The sequence below is a fragment of the Eublepharis macularius genome, chromosome 1 (assembly GCF_028583425.1).
Source record: "Eublepharis macularius isolate TG4126 chromosome 1, MPM_Emac_v1.0, whole genome shotgun sequence".
Lineage (NCBI taxonomy): Eukaryota > Metazoa > Chordata > Lepidosauria > Squamata > Eublepharidae > Eublepharis > Eublepharis macularius.
The window spans coordinates 143151011-143168698 of NC_072790.1; the positions used below are offsets into that span (position 1 = coordinate 143151011).

Here is a 17688-nt window from a genome sequence, read left to right on the forward strand (position 1 = left end):
CAAATCTTTGGGTGTTTCCCAGTCCTGCTCCGCAAGGAGGCCAGAAAGTGGTAACCATCTGTCCCTGTCTCCCTGAAAAGCTCACCAGCCCTCTTCAAACCTTGCCCACTCTTGAACCACTCCGACTCCTCTAAATGACATCTCCTCTCGCTCCCGTCATCTCTGCAAAAGCACAACGGTGGGTGATGTCAGCTGCCGCCGCTTTTGACCAAGAGGGACAGCTCTGCTGCTGACGATGATGACAGGGCCCCGTATTGCCCTATCTATGGGCTCCTGCTGACCCCTCTGGGCATGGGGGGGAATGAGTCCCTCCCACCCTTTCCATAAAGACAGGAGGGTGGGTGCTGCCAGTGACAGCCTCCACTGCAACACAGGAGGGGCAGACAAGCCTATCCTGGAGCAGTCTGTGCGATCTGACACGGGATGTTGGGGTCCTTCTCATCCTCCCTTCCCCATCAAGCTCTCCCTCCCTCTATGAAAACGACCCTCTCTGGAACCAGTCTGACCCTCCCCAACGACATCTCCTGTCCTGCCCATCCCTATCCCATCCTTTCTGCAAAGGCAGGAAGGTGGGTGATTTGAGCTGCCGCCGATGAACGCATCAGCGGGTTGCTTGGAGGAGGGCTCATAACTGTCAGGATCTTCCCAGTTCCCAGTCCCTCTTTTGACCTATCCCTCTCTGGAACCACTCCAACCCTTCCCAACAACCTCTCCTGTCCTCTCCATCCCTTCCTTTCCACGAAGGAAGGAAGGTGGTTGAGGTTTCCTGCACCCGCTTTTGGCCACGAGGGACAGCTCTGCTGCTGTTACACATAAAATTGTACATTGCAGTGGCCCCTGTCAACGGCAGCGGCTGTCCCCTCTAGGCAGGGAGGAGTGGGTACTGCCCCTCAAAAGCTTTTGCAGATATGGTTTTGCGGAAAGGTAAGGTGCGCCCCCATCCATGGGCACCTGCTGTTGCCCCTGTGCATGGGGGGAATGGGTCCCGGAACTCACTCCCTTTCTGTGAAGGCAGAAAAGTGAGTGATGTTGTCGGTAGCCTCCAGTTAGACACAGGAGGGGCAGACAAGCCTCTCCAGCAGAAGTCTGCGCAATCCTTCAGGGTGGATGTTGGGGTCGTCTGTCCCGGTCATGCTGCGCAATGTGGCCAGGAAACCTTTGTCCTTTTCTCCATGTCAACTTCCACGTTCCCTCTATCGACCCCCCCCTCTGGAATCACTCTGACCCCCCCCAACCACCTCTCCTGTCCTGTCCATCCCATCCTTTCCACATTGGCAGGAAGGTGGGTAATGCTGGTGGGAGCCTACGCTGCTCATTTGAAGTGCCTGTCCTGCCTGCGCAGGAAAGGTCTCTCTGAGTGGTGTGGACTGCTCTATCACTACTCAGTTCTTGGGGCTGCTGGTCCCTATTTAAACTTCTCCCTGTCCGGAACCAGTCTGACCCTTCCCAACCTCTCCTGTCCTGTACATCCAGCCCTTTCCGTCAAGGCTTGAAGGTGGGTGCTGCCTGGTGCTGCTGATTTTGGCCACGAGGGGCAGCTCTAAAGCAGTTGCTGTCAGTCTTCTGAGCAGGGGGGAATGGGTCCCGTGACTCCCATCTTTTCTGCGAAGGCAGGAAGGTGGTTTATGCAGGGGGCAGGCTACAGCTGCATACGTGGGCACCTACCTGTCTGCCCACAATCCCCTTTCCTAGGGGAAACAATACCTCCCCCATGAGGGGGGAGGGCATCCTCTACCACCTCAATGGCCAGTACGTGAACCTCTGCTTCTACACGTTAGGGGCGGGCCCCACCTCCCACCTCCCACCCTTGGTTCTTTCCTTCCAACTTTCCAATGATGGGATAACGCAGATAGTAATGCGATCCACCTGTCTCCCCAATATCCCTGAACATGGCATCTGTCTCTCCTGTCAATCCAATTCAGGTATTCCATGTATCCATGCATCCCTCTATCCTATACACCTACCCCATACAGCTATGCACCTATCTATTGAGAAACCTATCTATCCCATGCACCTAAACATCCAGTGCTCCATGTCCAGTTGGTGCGTTTGTTCGGTGACAGCCTCTGTACCATGCGCGGTGTGGACAAGAGCATTGGCTCCAATGCCATAATGTCCCCATCTGGTTGATGTGTGTTGGTGTCTCGACTCTGACCCACTAGGGTGTGTGTTTGTGTGTGCAAAGCCTCTGCACACGCCATGATGTCTTGCTGGAGGGTTTTCTTTGCAGACTGTTGCTGGGTCATTTGGTTATGAAGTGGCTGCAGGCATGACCCACAATACTGTCTTGGTGGAAAGTTGCCTTGGGGATGCCTGGTGGGCGGGCACATGGGGGTTGCCACTGGCCAGTGTCCAGACCCCCCGCCCACTACAGGGGAGGTCCACTGCACAGGGCCAATGTGAAGTGGGGAGGGTGGCTCCATTTGTATTAAGTGGGAGTTTTCTGGGGGTGTCGAATTTGGGAATGTAAAACTCCGAGATCCATACTGCAATCTTGACCAAACTTGGGTGATGGCTGGAAGAGAGCTTGCTGCACATTTCCTGTGAATATGGGCTCTCTAAGTGCTAAGGGGGCTGTTCTGGCGCCGACGAACACGGAACATGTTCGTTAACGGGACATGTTCGGTTACAGTTGGCTGTTCGTGTTCGTCATCGGCAATGAACAATGAACAGCCTGTCCCCCCCCCCCCATTCGTGCCCATGTCTACTCAGAGGTAGTCTTAATATTAAAGAGACAGAAATGACTGAGTACTTCAGTAGCCATTTTTAAAGAAATCTTTCTCTGGCTATTGCATGCTTTGGACAGCAGAAAAAAGTATGAGACAATGAGTCAACTACAGTCAAAGGGCAGGCACAGAAATGCTGATCCGAAAGTGTCTTGAGGAAACAGCCCATCTGGGCTGTTGGCAATGTGTTGTGACATGCATTCATGTACGACCGCCTCAGTTTTGGAACTGCCAGCATATTAAGATAATGAGGCAGGTCAAACTGGATATTTAATTCTGAACTAGAGTTGACAACTCTGGCTTGTGAAATTCCTGGAAATTTTTTGGTGGTAGATGAAAGGGTGGGAGCTCAGTGGGACTATGATGGCATAGAGTCTACCCTATGAAGCTGTCATTTCTTCCTGGAGAACTTATTGCTGGAGTCTGGCAATCAGTTGTATGTCCCGATTGCAGACTCACACAGGCAGCAGTCAAGGGAAAACTCACAAGTTGTCTGAGCAGGGCAGATCACAGTTCCAAGGTTCAGGCACCAATTAGGCAACACTTACATCTTCAAGTCCAAAGGGGTATTCCAGAAACAAGTTCACAATAACAGGCCAAGCTCAGAGGCAAACAGAATCAGTTCTAAACACAGCAACAAGGTCAGTAGTAGGCAGACACGTTGCTTCCACACAGCCACTCCCTTCTCTGCTGCTTTTAAGCTTTACACTGCTCAGCCACTTGTGCTATAGCATGTACCTGCCAGCTGTCTCAGTCCTGCTCCTGCAAGCACTCAGCATCACTAATGATGCTGGGCCGGTGCTGTTCTGCTAAGCCTGGCACTGTGCCTTCTGGCTTAGAGGGCTCTCTTTGCCCTCCTCTGATGCTCTGGTGATGAAGGGGGAGAGCTGGCCTGCACCTGGCTTGGAGGGCTCTCTTTGCCCTCCTCTGATGCTCTGGTGATGACAGGGGAGAGCTGGCCTGCACCTGGCTTTCTGTGGCCAGCCCAGGGCTGGGAAGCTGAGGGGGAGAGCTGGCTGGTGCCTGGCTCTCTGCTGGTGGCCCAGGGCTGGGAAGCTGAGGGACCGATGTGCTGGGACCTGGGCTGTGGATCAATATCTGAGCCTTCAGAGACTGCCTCCTCCTGCAGTGCCTCTGCCTCTCCCTCAGAAGAGTCCTCTGAGTCTCTCTGCTCTGCTGGGGCAGGTTGGTCCATGACATTGTAATTCCAGGAGACTCTAGAGACTGGCAATCCTAATCACATAATAATTTCAGAAAAGATAGGTGCCATGCTGGGTAAGAGATGTAGATAGTCCAGTAGTGTTATCACCTCTCTCAGGCTCCTGTATGTGATGATGTAAGAGTTGCTTTAGCAGGTCAATTTGCTCAGGCTGACTTTTGACACAGTGACCAATGCCCCATTTTCTTCTTTTATCAGCTTCCCTTGCTACTATATTGGAATAAGAAGCTTGTTACAAATGCACTGGTGTGACTACTTAATGGTTTAGCACTAAGACTATCTTGCTTCCACACTGCATTATTTATGTTGGTCATACAGAGAGCCACTGTAGCATAGTGGTTAAATGGTTTGGCTGATTTGAATCCCACTATTGCCATGAGCTCAGCAGGTGGCCTTGGGTAAGCCACTTCTCTCAGTTCCAGCTCCCCAGCTGTATTGTGAGGCTGATAATAACATTGACTTTGTTCACTGCTCTAAGTGGGCACTAATATGTCCTGAGGGGCAGTATATAAGCACACTGTTATTATTGTTATTGTTATAGTAACAGGTTTAAGGCTTTGTACATAATGAAGGTTCTGGATATATTTAGGCTTGCTCATGATTTGGACAGCCTTGATGTATGTCCACACACAGGCATTACCCACCATTTTTGGGCCCTGTTTTATTTATTTAAAATATTTATATCCTACTTTATCTTCTTAGACTGAAGGCAGCAAACAATGGAACAACAAGTTACGAGGACACAAAAACTATACAACTGTTCATGAACAAGATAAAACAACACACAGATTAAAACACAGTCAAATCTCCACCAAATGCCCTCTGCAATAGAAGTGTCTTACAATCCTTAAATGCAGCTGGTGAAGGCGTCCTCTGCACCCATCCTGGTAGGCCATTCTGGAGGATTGGGCCTACTGCAGAAAGAGTCCGTGACCTAGCTGCTGCCATAGGACAATCCTAAAACAGAGCACCCCAAGGAGAGCCTTGATCTAAGAGGAAAGGTGGGGTATAAATATTTAAACAAATAACGCTGTCTGAGGAACATAACTGCAAGTATATCTGGAGATGAGGTTCAATGTATATAAGAGTGCTAGATCATGAGGGGCTTTAAAGATAATACCTAACACTTTGAATCAGGACTGGAAGTAAGTGTGTCATCATATTGTACTTGATTAACAGCCAGAACTGCAATGAGTCTTGCCGACCCAGTGCTAGCAACCAACAGGAAACTTTTGAGGGGGAGGGCAGGCACATGAATTTAGAAATTGCTTTGACACTGTGATGTTACTTTTAGTGTGAACTCAGAAGTGATTTCATCATATTGGGGGGGCACTATGATTCTGCCAAAACTCTTTGCTTTTACCATAGAATTTTGGTGGAATCCTAGAGCGTTACCTGATGCAATGGTGTCACTTCTGGGTTTGTGTTGCAGCATTGCAGTTACACCTTTTGCCCTGCTACCCTACCCAGCAGCAGCAGGGAATGTAGGCCGCTGGTGGGAGGCTGCAATCCAGTTATGCAGCTGCACATCCCATTAAAACCAGTAGGATATATGTGCATGTAATTATCAAAACCATTAATTGCTGAAAGGATACTCTGGCTACTTACCAAGAAGTTTTTCTACTTTTTAAAAAAAGGGATATTGATAACTTGTAGAGCTCCAAAGGAGAATGTAACTTTAATGAAAATATTTATCCAGGGGTGCAGGATTCACTAAGTAAATAACGTTCCAATAGAATTAGTTTTCTTTAAAAAAACTTTTGAGTCATAAGAAGTTACTACAGCTGCTGTGAAAAAGAAAACTCTCAGAAGTCTATCACTTAATAAGCAACTAAACCACAGATCAGGCTGCAATGTTGTTCTTAATTATTAATTATTCTATCTTAACATAGCTAACATGCAGTCCTCTGATTGCACTCTATCATCTGTCTATGGAAAAATGTGAGAATCGACTGTAGGCATGACCAAGCTGGAATGTTATGTACTAGAACAGTCAGAAAACAAACAACAAAAAAACTTCTTTAGAATTTGTTCAACATGTGCATATCATTATGACAAACATGGTACAGGGGTTTTTAACAAGTCACATTTTAAGTGATAGTGTTGCAAGCTCAAAGTTTGCAGTTAATATGACATGAGCAGGCTAAATTTTAAGTTAGTCCAGAGTTTGCACTTTGAAAAGTATCAGGCAAATTAAGGTTCCAAAGTTGCAAAGACAAGAGTTTCAGCAAAGGTCATATATTCACCACAATCAGCTTCAACAGCTTTCAAAGGAGGTTTACTTCTGTTAAAAGCTTTTTTAAAATGTTTTGATACTTTTAAAATAAAAAATACAACAAAATAAGCAAGAATAATATTTTATCCCATCCCACTCCATTACAAAAATAATAGCCCTGTTTCCAAGAAAAATAAACTTCATTTTATCCATCATCTAAACCGTTTATCTGTGGTTATCTATTCTTTGTACAATGGCATAATTTGTATCACAGATGCATATTAATATATGGAAAAGAAAGCAAAAAAGGACACATATTCACAAAAGAAAAAAAGGTGGATGTGCACTTGCCCCCTCCTTCCCCCCAGAGAAGAACCTGGAAGATCGAGAGAAAATCGCATTGGCCAATAAGGGATATCATTAGCAAATGCTTAATCAAAGCAATTTAAAAATGGATTCCAGGTTTTTTTTCAAATATTTTTTCAAACTTTTCTTCTGTTGTAAGCAAATCTGCTCCTTAGCAGCCAAAGTTACAGATTCTAGTTCTCATTTTGAATTTTATTGGTTGGGGAAGTTTGTTGCTTGCTAGAACAAAGTTTGATGACAGGCAGGCAATACCATCCTATCGGAATACATCCAGTTATTCAGAGTTCAATAACAAACAATCAGATCCCCATATCTGTATTTTAGATGCAAAAAGCAGCTGGGGGAGCCAATACAGATTGGGCTGTGGCACTGAGGAAGGGGAGGGTATAATTTGGTCCCCCCTGCACTAGTCTTTTCATTGGAAATGGTGGCCTTGGGCTGCTCTAAGCATTGGGATAGGGGTGTATGTGTGTGTGGACGTACCCATATTATGCCAGTTCTCTCTTGGACCTCAAAGCAGCTTAGGGAGGTGATTTCTGAGAAACAGGGCAGGGGCAAATAGTTAACATCCCCTTCTCAAGTGCAGCATTCCTCACCTACATTAAGCCCCTTCCCCCATCTCTGCTTCTTAAAGCTATAATCATTGTCTGTGGATCTCTGGTTTCATGTGCGGTTTAGCCCAAAGTCCATGAATACTGAAAAGCAAAAGTTATTTAATTAACTTGCTTCTGAACAATAATTTCCTAAGATCTTAAGCACCATTGTACATGAGTGAGATGACCTTCATTTCCCCCATACCCTCAGTAACTCCAATTCAAAGAAACCATGTGGAGCCTCAAGGAGACACAAAAATATGTAACAGACTTGTGACAACTCAGGACCAAGCTACAAGTGACGAATGACACTTGAACAGCAAGTGTATTTCTCCCTGTTCACTTGCCCTCCACTCAATCCACTTGCCGTTCAAGTGTCATTCGTCACTTGTAGCTTGGCCCTCTGTGATAAGTTCAAATCCAGTGAAGTTCTAGGCATTTCTTTGACTGCATGTTTCCAATGCATTCAGTTGTATAACTGATTATGCTTCAAAGAATCAGGGTCCACCCAAGGGTGTTGGTACTATTGTATTATGTATGTATGTATGTAATGGAGCAGTCTGCTCCTTCCCTAATACCTGTGTGATTTAGTTCAGTGCTACGGAGTGGAGCTCTAGTTTCAGTTTTCCAGTTTTGTACGTCAGCTGAAGTTGTTGGTTGCTGGAGTTATCTACTTGCAAATAAACATTTGATGTTTTGAGCCAGCTTGTCTCTTCTGAATGGATCCGAGAACAGGTGCCTACTCTAACCCGAGAACCCACAGCAAGAGGGAGACATTACATGGTGTCAAAAGTTGGCCTGTATTTCCTTGGAGTCAAACTTATCCTTTGTGAGAAAGTTAGGGGAGAACTGGAGGAGACGGGAACAGAAGTTGAAACTGTACCTTGAAGTTATTGGGTTTTAGTTAAGGCATGTTAACTAAACAAACTGCATGCAGAAAGCTCTCATCCAAGTTAGAGAATCAATAACTATTTATCTAAAGACACATATATATACTTAAGATTAGTGGAGAGAACAAATAACTGATCTAACTAGCTAAGGATGGCTTTAGATAAAAAGTAGGCCATCTCTCTCAGGAAGAGAGATGCATGCAGAGACTCCTGGTGCATGCAGGGAAGAAGAGAGAAAGGAGGGGGAGAGAAGGGAAGGAAGTTCTCCTGGTAGAAAGGAGATTGATAGCAGCACATCTACCTAACTGACTCTATGGTTGTTGCCTTCCTTCTTCTCTGCTGGAAGTCCTAAAGGCCTGAACAAGAGACATTGTCACTCCCTTCTTCCAACAGTCACCAAGGCTAATAGTGTGAAGATTACAAAACTGCAGGCTTGCTTCACAACATAAAAGAAAAAGCCCTTGAAGTTTACCATAATTTGTAAGGTTTGTTTGCAGATCCTGACAAGAAGATCCTGGCAGAGGTTTTAACGGCTTTCCAAACCTACTGTGAACCCAGAAAGAACCCTGTGTTTGAGAGATACCAGTTTTAGCAATTGCAATATAATGAGGCTGTGGGAATAGATGATTTTGTCACTGAGCTTAGACAAAAAGCACAGCACTGTGAGTTTGGCACTTCTCAGGATCTCATGTTAAGGGACAAGACTGAATTTAGTATAACTGACAGCAAACTCCTGGAGAAACTCCTTGAAAAGCCTGATCTCACCCTCCAGTAGGCAACTGATACATGCAGAACAAAGGCTTTTACAAGTGCCTAGGCCAGAGTTATGTCTGCAGAAACAACATTGCAGTCTGTGGATCAAAAGCATGCAAGCCTCCAGCAGGCCTCACAACACAAATGCCTGCCCCCAGCTAAATTGCAGATTTGTAACACATGTGAGAACACACAAGCCTATACATTGTCCAGCTTTTGGCATTACTTGTTACAAATAGGGTTGCCAGCTCCAAGTTGGGAAATTCCTGGAAATTTGGGGGGGGGGGGTTGAAACCTGGAGAAGACAGGGTTTGGGGAGGGAAAGGACATCAGCATGATATAATTCCATAGAATCCACCCTCCAAAGCAGCCATTTTCTCCAAGTGAACTGATCTCTGTGGCCTGGAGATCAATTGTAATTCCAGGAGATCACCAGCCAGCACCTGGAGACTGGCAACCCTAGTTATTATAAATGCTCAAGAAAAATCATTTTGATAAAGTGTGCGAAATGAAAAACATGCAGAATTTAAAAAGGGACATGCCATCTTATGTAGGGACTTGCTAGTTTTAACTCTGCTCTAATGGAAACATAATATATTAATTTCATCATAATGTCACAGTATCATAGTACAGTCCATTGTCTTTCTCATTTTATCCTTTAAATCCTGGCTCTTATAATCATTCTTCTAAAGTTTAAATGAAGAATAAGCTATTACTCTCCTCCCTACCACCTGAGCTTTTACCCTATACGATTCTATCTTATTGCTAATTTTCTTTCAGTGACAATTATAGATATATTGCAGAGTTAAAATGTTTTCTACTTTCTTTGTTTTGTAGCTAAAGATTCTGGTAAGAAACATGAGCAGCTCAAACCCAGAATTTCTTGAAATGTACTGATCCTCTGGTCATTAATAAGCAGGTTCTCAGAGTATCTTGACTAGGTTATCAGCTCAACAATATTCAATTCCCTCCCCCCACCACAGGTACTAACTGGGTCGGCCAAATAGTTACAGATTTAGTAATAACATCTGCAAAGAAACATGAACCACACAAGCTGAATGAAGAACTTCTGCTGGCAGAATTTCCCTATCTTGAAATTGGAGATACTGAAAAATACAAGGTTAGCACTGAATGTTTTTGCAAAGATTTTAAAAACTGTCAACTAAAATGGTTATAGAAATCCTGCACTAGTATCTGCCTTTCATTTATTCTCTTCCTCTCACTACCTTAGAAGTGTTTCCATATTATTACTCTCCTTCATTGGGTGAGCTCCAATGAATAGAATGATTCTCAATGGTTGAGTTTTTATGGCTGTTATAACCTTGGGCTTATTGGGGGAAAGAACCCATGCTTCATGTTTCAGCTCCTCTCTCTTTGTGCACTCTAATTCTTTCCCTTGTTTTCTAGGTTGTGGTTTGCCATGATATCTGAACTAGGAAAACTATGCTTGCTACAAACCTTAGTTTAGCTCCAAATCAATTATAGAAACCCATTTTAAACAATGGTTTGCAGTTCTAGATTGCAAGCAATCTATGGCTTGCAGAAAATGTAGTTTGATTAGTACAAATGTTACAACAAACTATAGTTAATTTCATACCAGAAACTAGAGAGAGACTTGGAAAGCATGGAGAGAAAGACGCAAGTATGCTGGAGCCCAAGTTACAGTACTATTTGTTTATATATTTGTTGCCTGCTATGACATAAGCCCTACTGTAAGGCAGATTTTCCCTCCAAAACAGTCAAGATTGCTTGCTGTGGCTGGAGAGACTCTAGTAGCATGTGTCTGGGTATAATTTTAAGTTCCCTTTGCCACACACTTTAAAACATATAGCCCTCGTCTTCTTTAAATGAAATGGCACTAGAGGTTGAGTAAAGTTCAAAAAGAAACAGCAGTTTATTAAACAGGCAGGGTTGATAAATAGATAGGCAGGGAAAGAAAAGCTGAGGTAACTGTTGATTGTAGAACAGAATACTTCACAAGTATTAGGCACAATAACCTCCTTAAAGCTTAGTTACAGTAGTTAAAGATCTTTAAAGTAAGAGATTGGTAGTTTCAGACTTAGGTTACATTAACAAGAGGTTCCTTCATAGATTTGACTTTACAACTTAGATGATCTAACTTCAATACAGCACTCTTTTCCCTTTACACCATACCTATGGTCCTCCTCAGAGCCAAAACCCCCTTTTATAGATGCTGGGTAGGAATTATTCTTCTCCAAAATACATAAACCTGATCACTTGACTAAAGGGGAGTCTCCTTTCACTACCCACTTCCTCTGTCAACAACACATCCCCAGTTCTTACTTGTCTGTGTACATCAGTGCTGGTTTTCACACTTAAGCACTTTAACTACAGTCTTCCAGAAACCTAAAGTTGTCCCAGTTAGGACAAACTTTTCCTTTTTCTTCACAAAGAGAGTTAATAGACTGACCCTCCTTGTGAGACTCCAAACTTCAATTCTTCTAACAATTCTGTCAGCACCAATTGTTACCTTCTCACTAGCCAATCACAAAAGGGGCGGGAAGCAGCCTGTCCATCATTCTCCCTTCAGGCAGTATTTTAACCCTTTCTCTTCTGCTCTCTGGGTGTTGCACTTAGTAACCCTTTCATTTAAAAGCCCATTCCGTCAGCCTTCCTTTTTCATTGAAACTCAAGGCAGATTAAGGCATAAGGCTTCTGCTACAACAGAGAATGTACATGTATAGGCAGTTGTTAATTTTGCACATTTGCAGTGTGGCACCTGCAGAATGCCCTGTTCAGATGAGTTGTGGGTCTGAAGTGGACTTCCCAAGAAGGGTAGGAATTTTTATTGCCAGAAAGGGTATGAAATCTCCATTTTTTGCCCATTCGTTGTTGAACACCAATGTGGAAGCCTTCTAGTTTTGCTTAGTTTTTGTTTCTTCTTGATGTAGTGAATGTTATACTGCTCATACCTACACTTCCTAGAACTGTTCCTAATGTTCCCCAGTTTTGAATTTGGGGTTCAAAATAATGATTTTGGATGAAAGCTGTGAATGTATTTTCCAAACAGCCCTTTAATACTGAAAATATTCACCTTTTCCCAATACTGATCCTATACGGCACCATTATTTCTACTGCTGCTTCAATGCCATTTTCCTCTTTCTGTTTTCTTTTTCCTTTATTAGTTATATAGCTGGTCCCAGCAAATTGAAGATCATACAATGAAAATGGTGACATCATGACACTTTGTAGCCAGTCAGATTTGGCTACATATCAATGAGAGGAAATGAAGCCCAGTGAAAGTATGGGCAAAAAAAAGGCAAATCAAATCAAGATATGAACATTCTTGCAGGCACTTCTGAAAGTAATGATGAAAATAGTAGGGTACTTTTTGACATTACCCAAAATGTTCCTTAAAAACACTACTTAGTATTATTTAAGCATTATTCTCTGTCCCTAAATAATGGAAGAAATGTATTGAACTCCAAAACAGCCATTGATCCACTTGTTTAAACCTTACCTCAGGTGATTGTTTCTATAGATGATCTACATTTTAATTCTGATCTAAACAGCTGCTGGGGACCAGAATGACAAGGGCCAAAAAACAGCATATTGGACATGGAATGGGAAGACCAGAGTATACCAGATAAACTGACTAGGTCACCTTGATCTTGTGCCTTATCTCCAGCTTTAGTGTATCATTTGTAAAATGAGAATAATAGCCATTTATCTCAAAAGGTGGTTTAAAACAAATTAAAGATTTCAAAGCACTTTGTTCAAAAATATTCTGTGCTAGTGAAAAGATGAAGCAGCACAGACACCACTTCTTACATAAAACACTTGCAGAGGCAGCGGCTTTCCTATTATCTTCATTGAATGAGGAAGTTGTATGTCCATAAAGCTTCCTCTATCCATTGAAATAAAGAGGAGAGCAACTCCTGTAAGGGCTGCATGTGGCTGCCAGAGTGCATGTGGGACTCTGGATTGGACACATACAAAGCCATTTGTAATATTCACAAACTCTTTTTGAGAGTGGTAGAAGTTTTTAGTACTAATGGCAATTGGGTGATTTCCACTCCTCCCTTAAGTGGAACATTTTAAAAACATTTTGAAGCTTTTACTGAGCCTTCTTTAAACTAGAAATATTGCAATAGTAAGCAAAAATTTACCCCAAAGTATTTAAGTTTGCCACCAAAAAACAAATGTATTAATTGACATGTGGAAGAACTTCAAAAGAATTTTCAAAAGGTAGGATGAGAGGTCCATATTGCTTGGTCAGTGTGGTCAGTGTCAGATAGCCAAAGGGACATTTTGAGCAAAGAGGAAAGAAAAGATTGTACTTTGTCTAATGGATTGTTTGCTTTTCATATTGTGCCTATTTATTTTGGCTCTAAAAGAGGATGAACACCTATCCCCCAAGGAGAGTTATGTTTACTCACCTACGTGCTGACAAGCTTCCAGCATCTGTCATGAAAAATAAAGCCAAAGTGAGTAACCCTTTATTACATTTTGTAGTTATTGAAATTGTTGATAATGCCTTCAGGGTCCAGTCACATGGCCCCAGGACGATAAGTAATAATAAACAAAGAAAAGACACAGAGCCAGGTTTGCAGCAAGCATCATTACACAGCAATGTACAATGATAACTGAGTGGCTGCTTCAATTATTTATACCCATTTATTGTCCAGTCACCATTTGAGGCTGGATATAGCAATATATCTAATTCTCAACATGGCCTTAACTGTGGATACTGAAATCTAGAGACTGGAGTCATGGACAGACAAAACAGATCTTCCTGTAAACCTGAGAGAGGGGGAGAGCATGTTTGTAGAAAAATCTGAAATCTAAAAACAAATATATTGAGGTGGGTTAAAATAGAAGCTGTGCCTGTGCTTTAAGAAATGAATGCCCTTAGTAGCCATGGTTAGACAACTAAAACAGATTTTCAGGGCTGTTTTCACCATTATGGAGGACTCATTTTGTCCAGGCCCACCAGCAACCATTGACCAACTTGCATGACACCCACACCTGGCTGCTTGCTACTGTTCAATAGCAGCCACCCCATGAAAGCCTGATAAAGTTTCAGAATAAGATCTGGGATACCCAGGTACAAATCCTCATTCTGCCAAGAAAACTCACTGGGTGACTCTTGGGTCACTTACACATTCTCAGCCTACCCTACATCACAGGGTTGTTGTGAGGATAAAATGGAGAAGTGAAGAATGCTGTTAACTGCTATGGGTTCCCAGGATAGAAAAAGGTTGGGTATGAATAAAGTTAATAAATAATAAATATATTTGAAGATGGAGTGGGGGAGATAAAAAGTTAATTATTGAGTGAGAAGGAGAAAAGGAAGCACGGAGAGGTAAGTATATGGAGGTTGCCAGGAGGAGGAAAAGAAGAAATAGTGTGAAGACGGGGATGCAGTGGAAAGTGAGGGTCCCCCCCCTGCCCCCCGGCAAGTCCATGCAGGTTACACACTATATTTACTTTATTTATATCCCACTTTTCTCCCCAGTGAGGACCCATGGTGGCTTATATAATTCTTCTCTCCTCTATTTTATTACCATAACAACCCTGTGAGGTAGGTTAGGCTGAGATTTGCCCAAGGTCAACTAGCAAGGTTCAATGGCAGAGTAGGATTCATACCTGGTTCTCCCAGATCCTTGTCCAGCACTTGTATATTTTGATTTCAATGGGGCTTGGTTGTACATCCCATGTATACCTAAAGTCATCTGTCCAAAAGACTCTTCAGGTTCCTGTCCATATCACAGCCATCCTTACCATAAATAGGGAGAAGCATGAGGGCAACAAAGGTTTCAAGTGAACCCGCACCCTTCAACAATAGATTGAAACTTCTTGCAATGGAAACAGTGCCTACAGAAGTGGGAACTTACACATCACACATTCATCCCTCTTCTACAAAATGCACGATAGCCACATTCATTTCAAAATCATGCATTTTATCATGAAGGAAAAGAAAACAGAAGATTCAGACATCACCCACGTTTCCTTTGCTAATGCTTCCATGTGATATGTAAAGCTTTGAGTTTGGACCTATATTCTGCAGTATAGAATTCCCATAGGATTCAGTGTCAGTCCCAGCACCGAGGAAAGGGGATGCTTTACCTTTTAGACTTGGGTGCTGGCTTTCCTGTCTAACTCCTAAATTACTGCTGCAACAGTATCAGCAGCAGCAACCATTGGTACAATGAAACTGCTATTACAAAGAATAGAGACAGGATCTGGGAAATTCAGAGATAGGGTGGTATTTGCAAATCAGCTATAACTGGGCCATTCTATGCATTACTCAGAAGTAAGTCATACTGCATCTAATTGATCTTACTCTCAGAGAAGATGACAAAGGATTGAAACAAAATGTGATGCTTGGGATAAAGTTAATAGGATCTGATACATTTTAGACTACCACCATTCCATCCTATTATTCTAATTTCATTTGCTTATTTATTTTTAGATACTGCTGCTGCTTCGGAATCCAAAAGATGTAGCTGCATCTTTTTTCCATTTTTCAAACAATTTTTCTCCATATCCTCCTTATGACAACTTCGCTGACTACTTCCAAGCTTTAATGAAAGGACAAAGTAGAAATTCCCTTTTCTGTCCATGTTTAACACATAGATATATATTTAAAATCCATAGTCCAGGCATTTATCACTTGTGTTCAACAAATCTGAATGAAAAGAAAATGGGTAGTGTTTCAATGAAAAAATGTGTGGGTCTCTCATAAACATCTTAGGAAGTGGGGAGGGGAGTCTATTGACTAGAATAATCTGGAGATGATTTTTCTGATTCAGCAGTTCTGGGAAGATGTGAATAGGTAAGACAGGAGCTCTGTTTAAGTACTGGACAATGCAGAGTAATGGGCAAGGACTTTTGAGATGTTAATGTTATTTCTCTCGGGCTAGATGGACTGAAATTTCTTTCTTTTCTTACTCATAAAATGTATGACACTGCCAGGGCATCTAAAGGGCTGACCATTCGTGAGGCTAATATTTATTCTGCACTGATTTTTTATAGTTATTCTAGGTGAAATATGTGCATGAGGGAGCAGTCACCTAAATAAGCCATATTCCTTATAATCTCAGATCCTGATTTACCAGGCATCTTAAATTTTATTTTTGAGGTGCAGTTAAATGAGAACCTGGGTACTTAGTCACATACTGATCTCTGTATTTCCAAACAATTGGATATGTGGGCCAAATGGGTTTTTAAAGGAAAACAAAATAGAAGCGCACTTTGCTCTGCATTGAGGGTATATGAAGCTACCCAGGAACAGATGGCATTTAGGAGAACGTTTTTAATATCCCTCACCCCCAGAACATCATCAAAAATGGTGACCTGAAATTTAACAATGTGCTTAGCCATTATGTTTGAGACATGGGTAAGTCTTGAACTATAGTGAATAAATTGAACTTTTAAAAGCCTGCACCAATCTTGTTCTAATCACTTCTTCATGATTTCTGATTTCCACTAGTGCCCTGGGGAAGCTATATTGAATATCTTTGTGTGTGGAACAACTATATTGATAAAGAAAACGTCATGGCAGTAACATATGAAGAAATGAAAAAGGTAGGGTTAATATTGTTTAAAGATACCAGGTTGGATCCACCAGAGTGTTTCGGTGTATAGAAGAGCACAACTTTCTTGCCTCCTGATCCCAGAAACAATGTTCCTAGGGGCCCTCTGCCCCCCCCAATAGCATTTCAGGGTCATATTGGGCTGCAGCAGGAGAGGTAAGTGAGAAAGTCATGTTCTACAAGCAGATATCCTTCTGTCTACAGAAACTCTCTGGTGGATACATGTAGATCAAGCTACTTTTGGTACAATTAAACTAATAAATGTAGATAGGATAACTGAAGCATTTTACTGGCAAGATTAGTCTACCTAACCCCAAATTAAGTGACTCTCTGAAGTTAATGAAGTAATGATATTTGTTACTCTTGGTGCAAGGAGTTTAGACCAGTATTATTTTTTTTCATTTTACAACAACTATGAGAGAGGTTATGCAAAGAGAAGGTAACAAGCTCAAAATTACCCACTGACCTTCATGGCTGATCTGTGATGCGTTTCAGGGCAAAATGTTTTCCTAATTTCACATATACACTGATAGGGCCTGATCTCCTGTCATTTATAGTTTGCTGTTCTCTCTGGGATTCAAGGTGGATCATGATGGCACAAGGAAGAGACCTTGGGCTTATGGCAGACAGCTTGCTGAAAATATTAACTCAAGGTGCGGTGATTCCAAAAAGGCAAATTCTGTTTTAAGGCCCCATCAGGAAAGTACTGAAAATAAAGCCATTATCCAAGTCAGTGGTTTAACCTCATACAATGTGCAATTCTGGTTACTACATCTCAAAAAAAAATATTGAAGAGCTCAAAAAACGCTGAAAAGGGTAACCAAAGTGATCATAGGGCTAGATCGTTTGCCTGACAAGGCAAAACTAAAGCATCTGGGTTTTTTTAGTTTAAGAAAAAAGGTGACTGAGGGGTGATATTATAAAGGTCTACACAATTATTCATCCTGTAGACAGAGGGAGTACAGAGAAAAGTTTCCTCCCTCTCCCATGATGCTAAATCATCATACGTGGGGCAGCAATTAGCAGGTGCAGGCTACTGAAGATGGGCCCTGCTTGTGAGCTTTCCTCTAGCTGCCATCTCATTACTATTAGGAAAAGGATGCTAGTTGGGCCATTGGTCTAATCTACCATGGCTGTTCTTACGTTCTTACAGTATCTATGAATGTCTGCCTGTCTGCTTTAGTCAAACTGTGCTGCAGGCCATGACGACAGCCTAAAGTTCCCCAACGGATATCTTCAAACTTAATTAATTAGCACAGCTGTCACAGATGGACCCAACAAATATTGCAGCAGCATCTTCACTAAGCAAGCCATATTTTTCTTTTGTTGGAATATAAATTTGCATACGACATAGCTTACTTCAACAA

General features: G+C 42.5%; 1 protein-coding gene across 1 annotated transcript in view; it reads left to right on the forward strand.

The window, feature by feature from the left end:
- The window catches only part of LOC129326102 (sulfotransferase 6B1-like), a 36550-nt gene that overhangs the window by 7731 nt on the left and 11131 nt on the right, over positions 1 to 17688 (forward strand). The window contains exons 2-5 of the mRNA XM_054974234.1: positions 9746 to 9882; positions 13121 to 13210; positions 15199 to 15325; positions 16219 to 16313. Coding sequence (XP_054830209.1) covers positions 9746 to 9882; positions 13121 to 13210; positions 15199 to 15325; positions 16219 to 16313 — 449 coding nt within the window. The remainder of the gene's footprint in view (positions 1 to 9745; positions 9883 to 13120; positions 13211 to 15198; positions 15326 to 16218; positions 16314 to 17688) is intronic.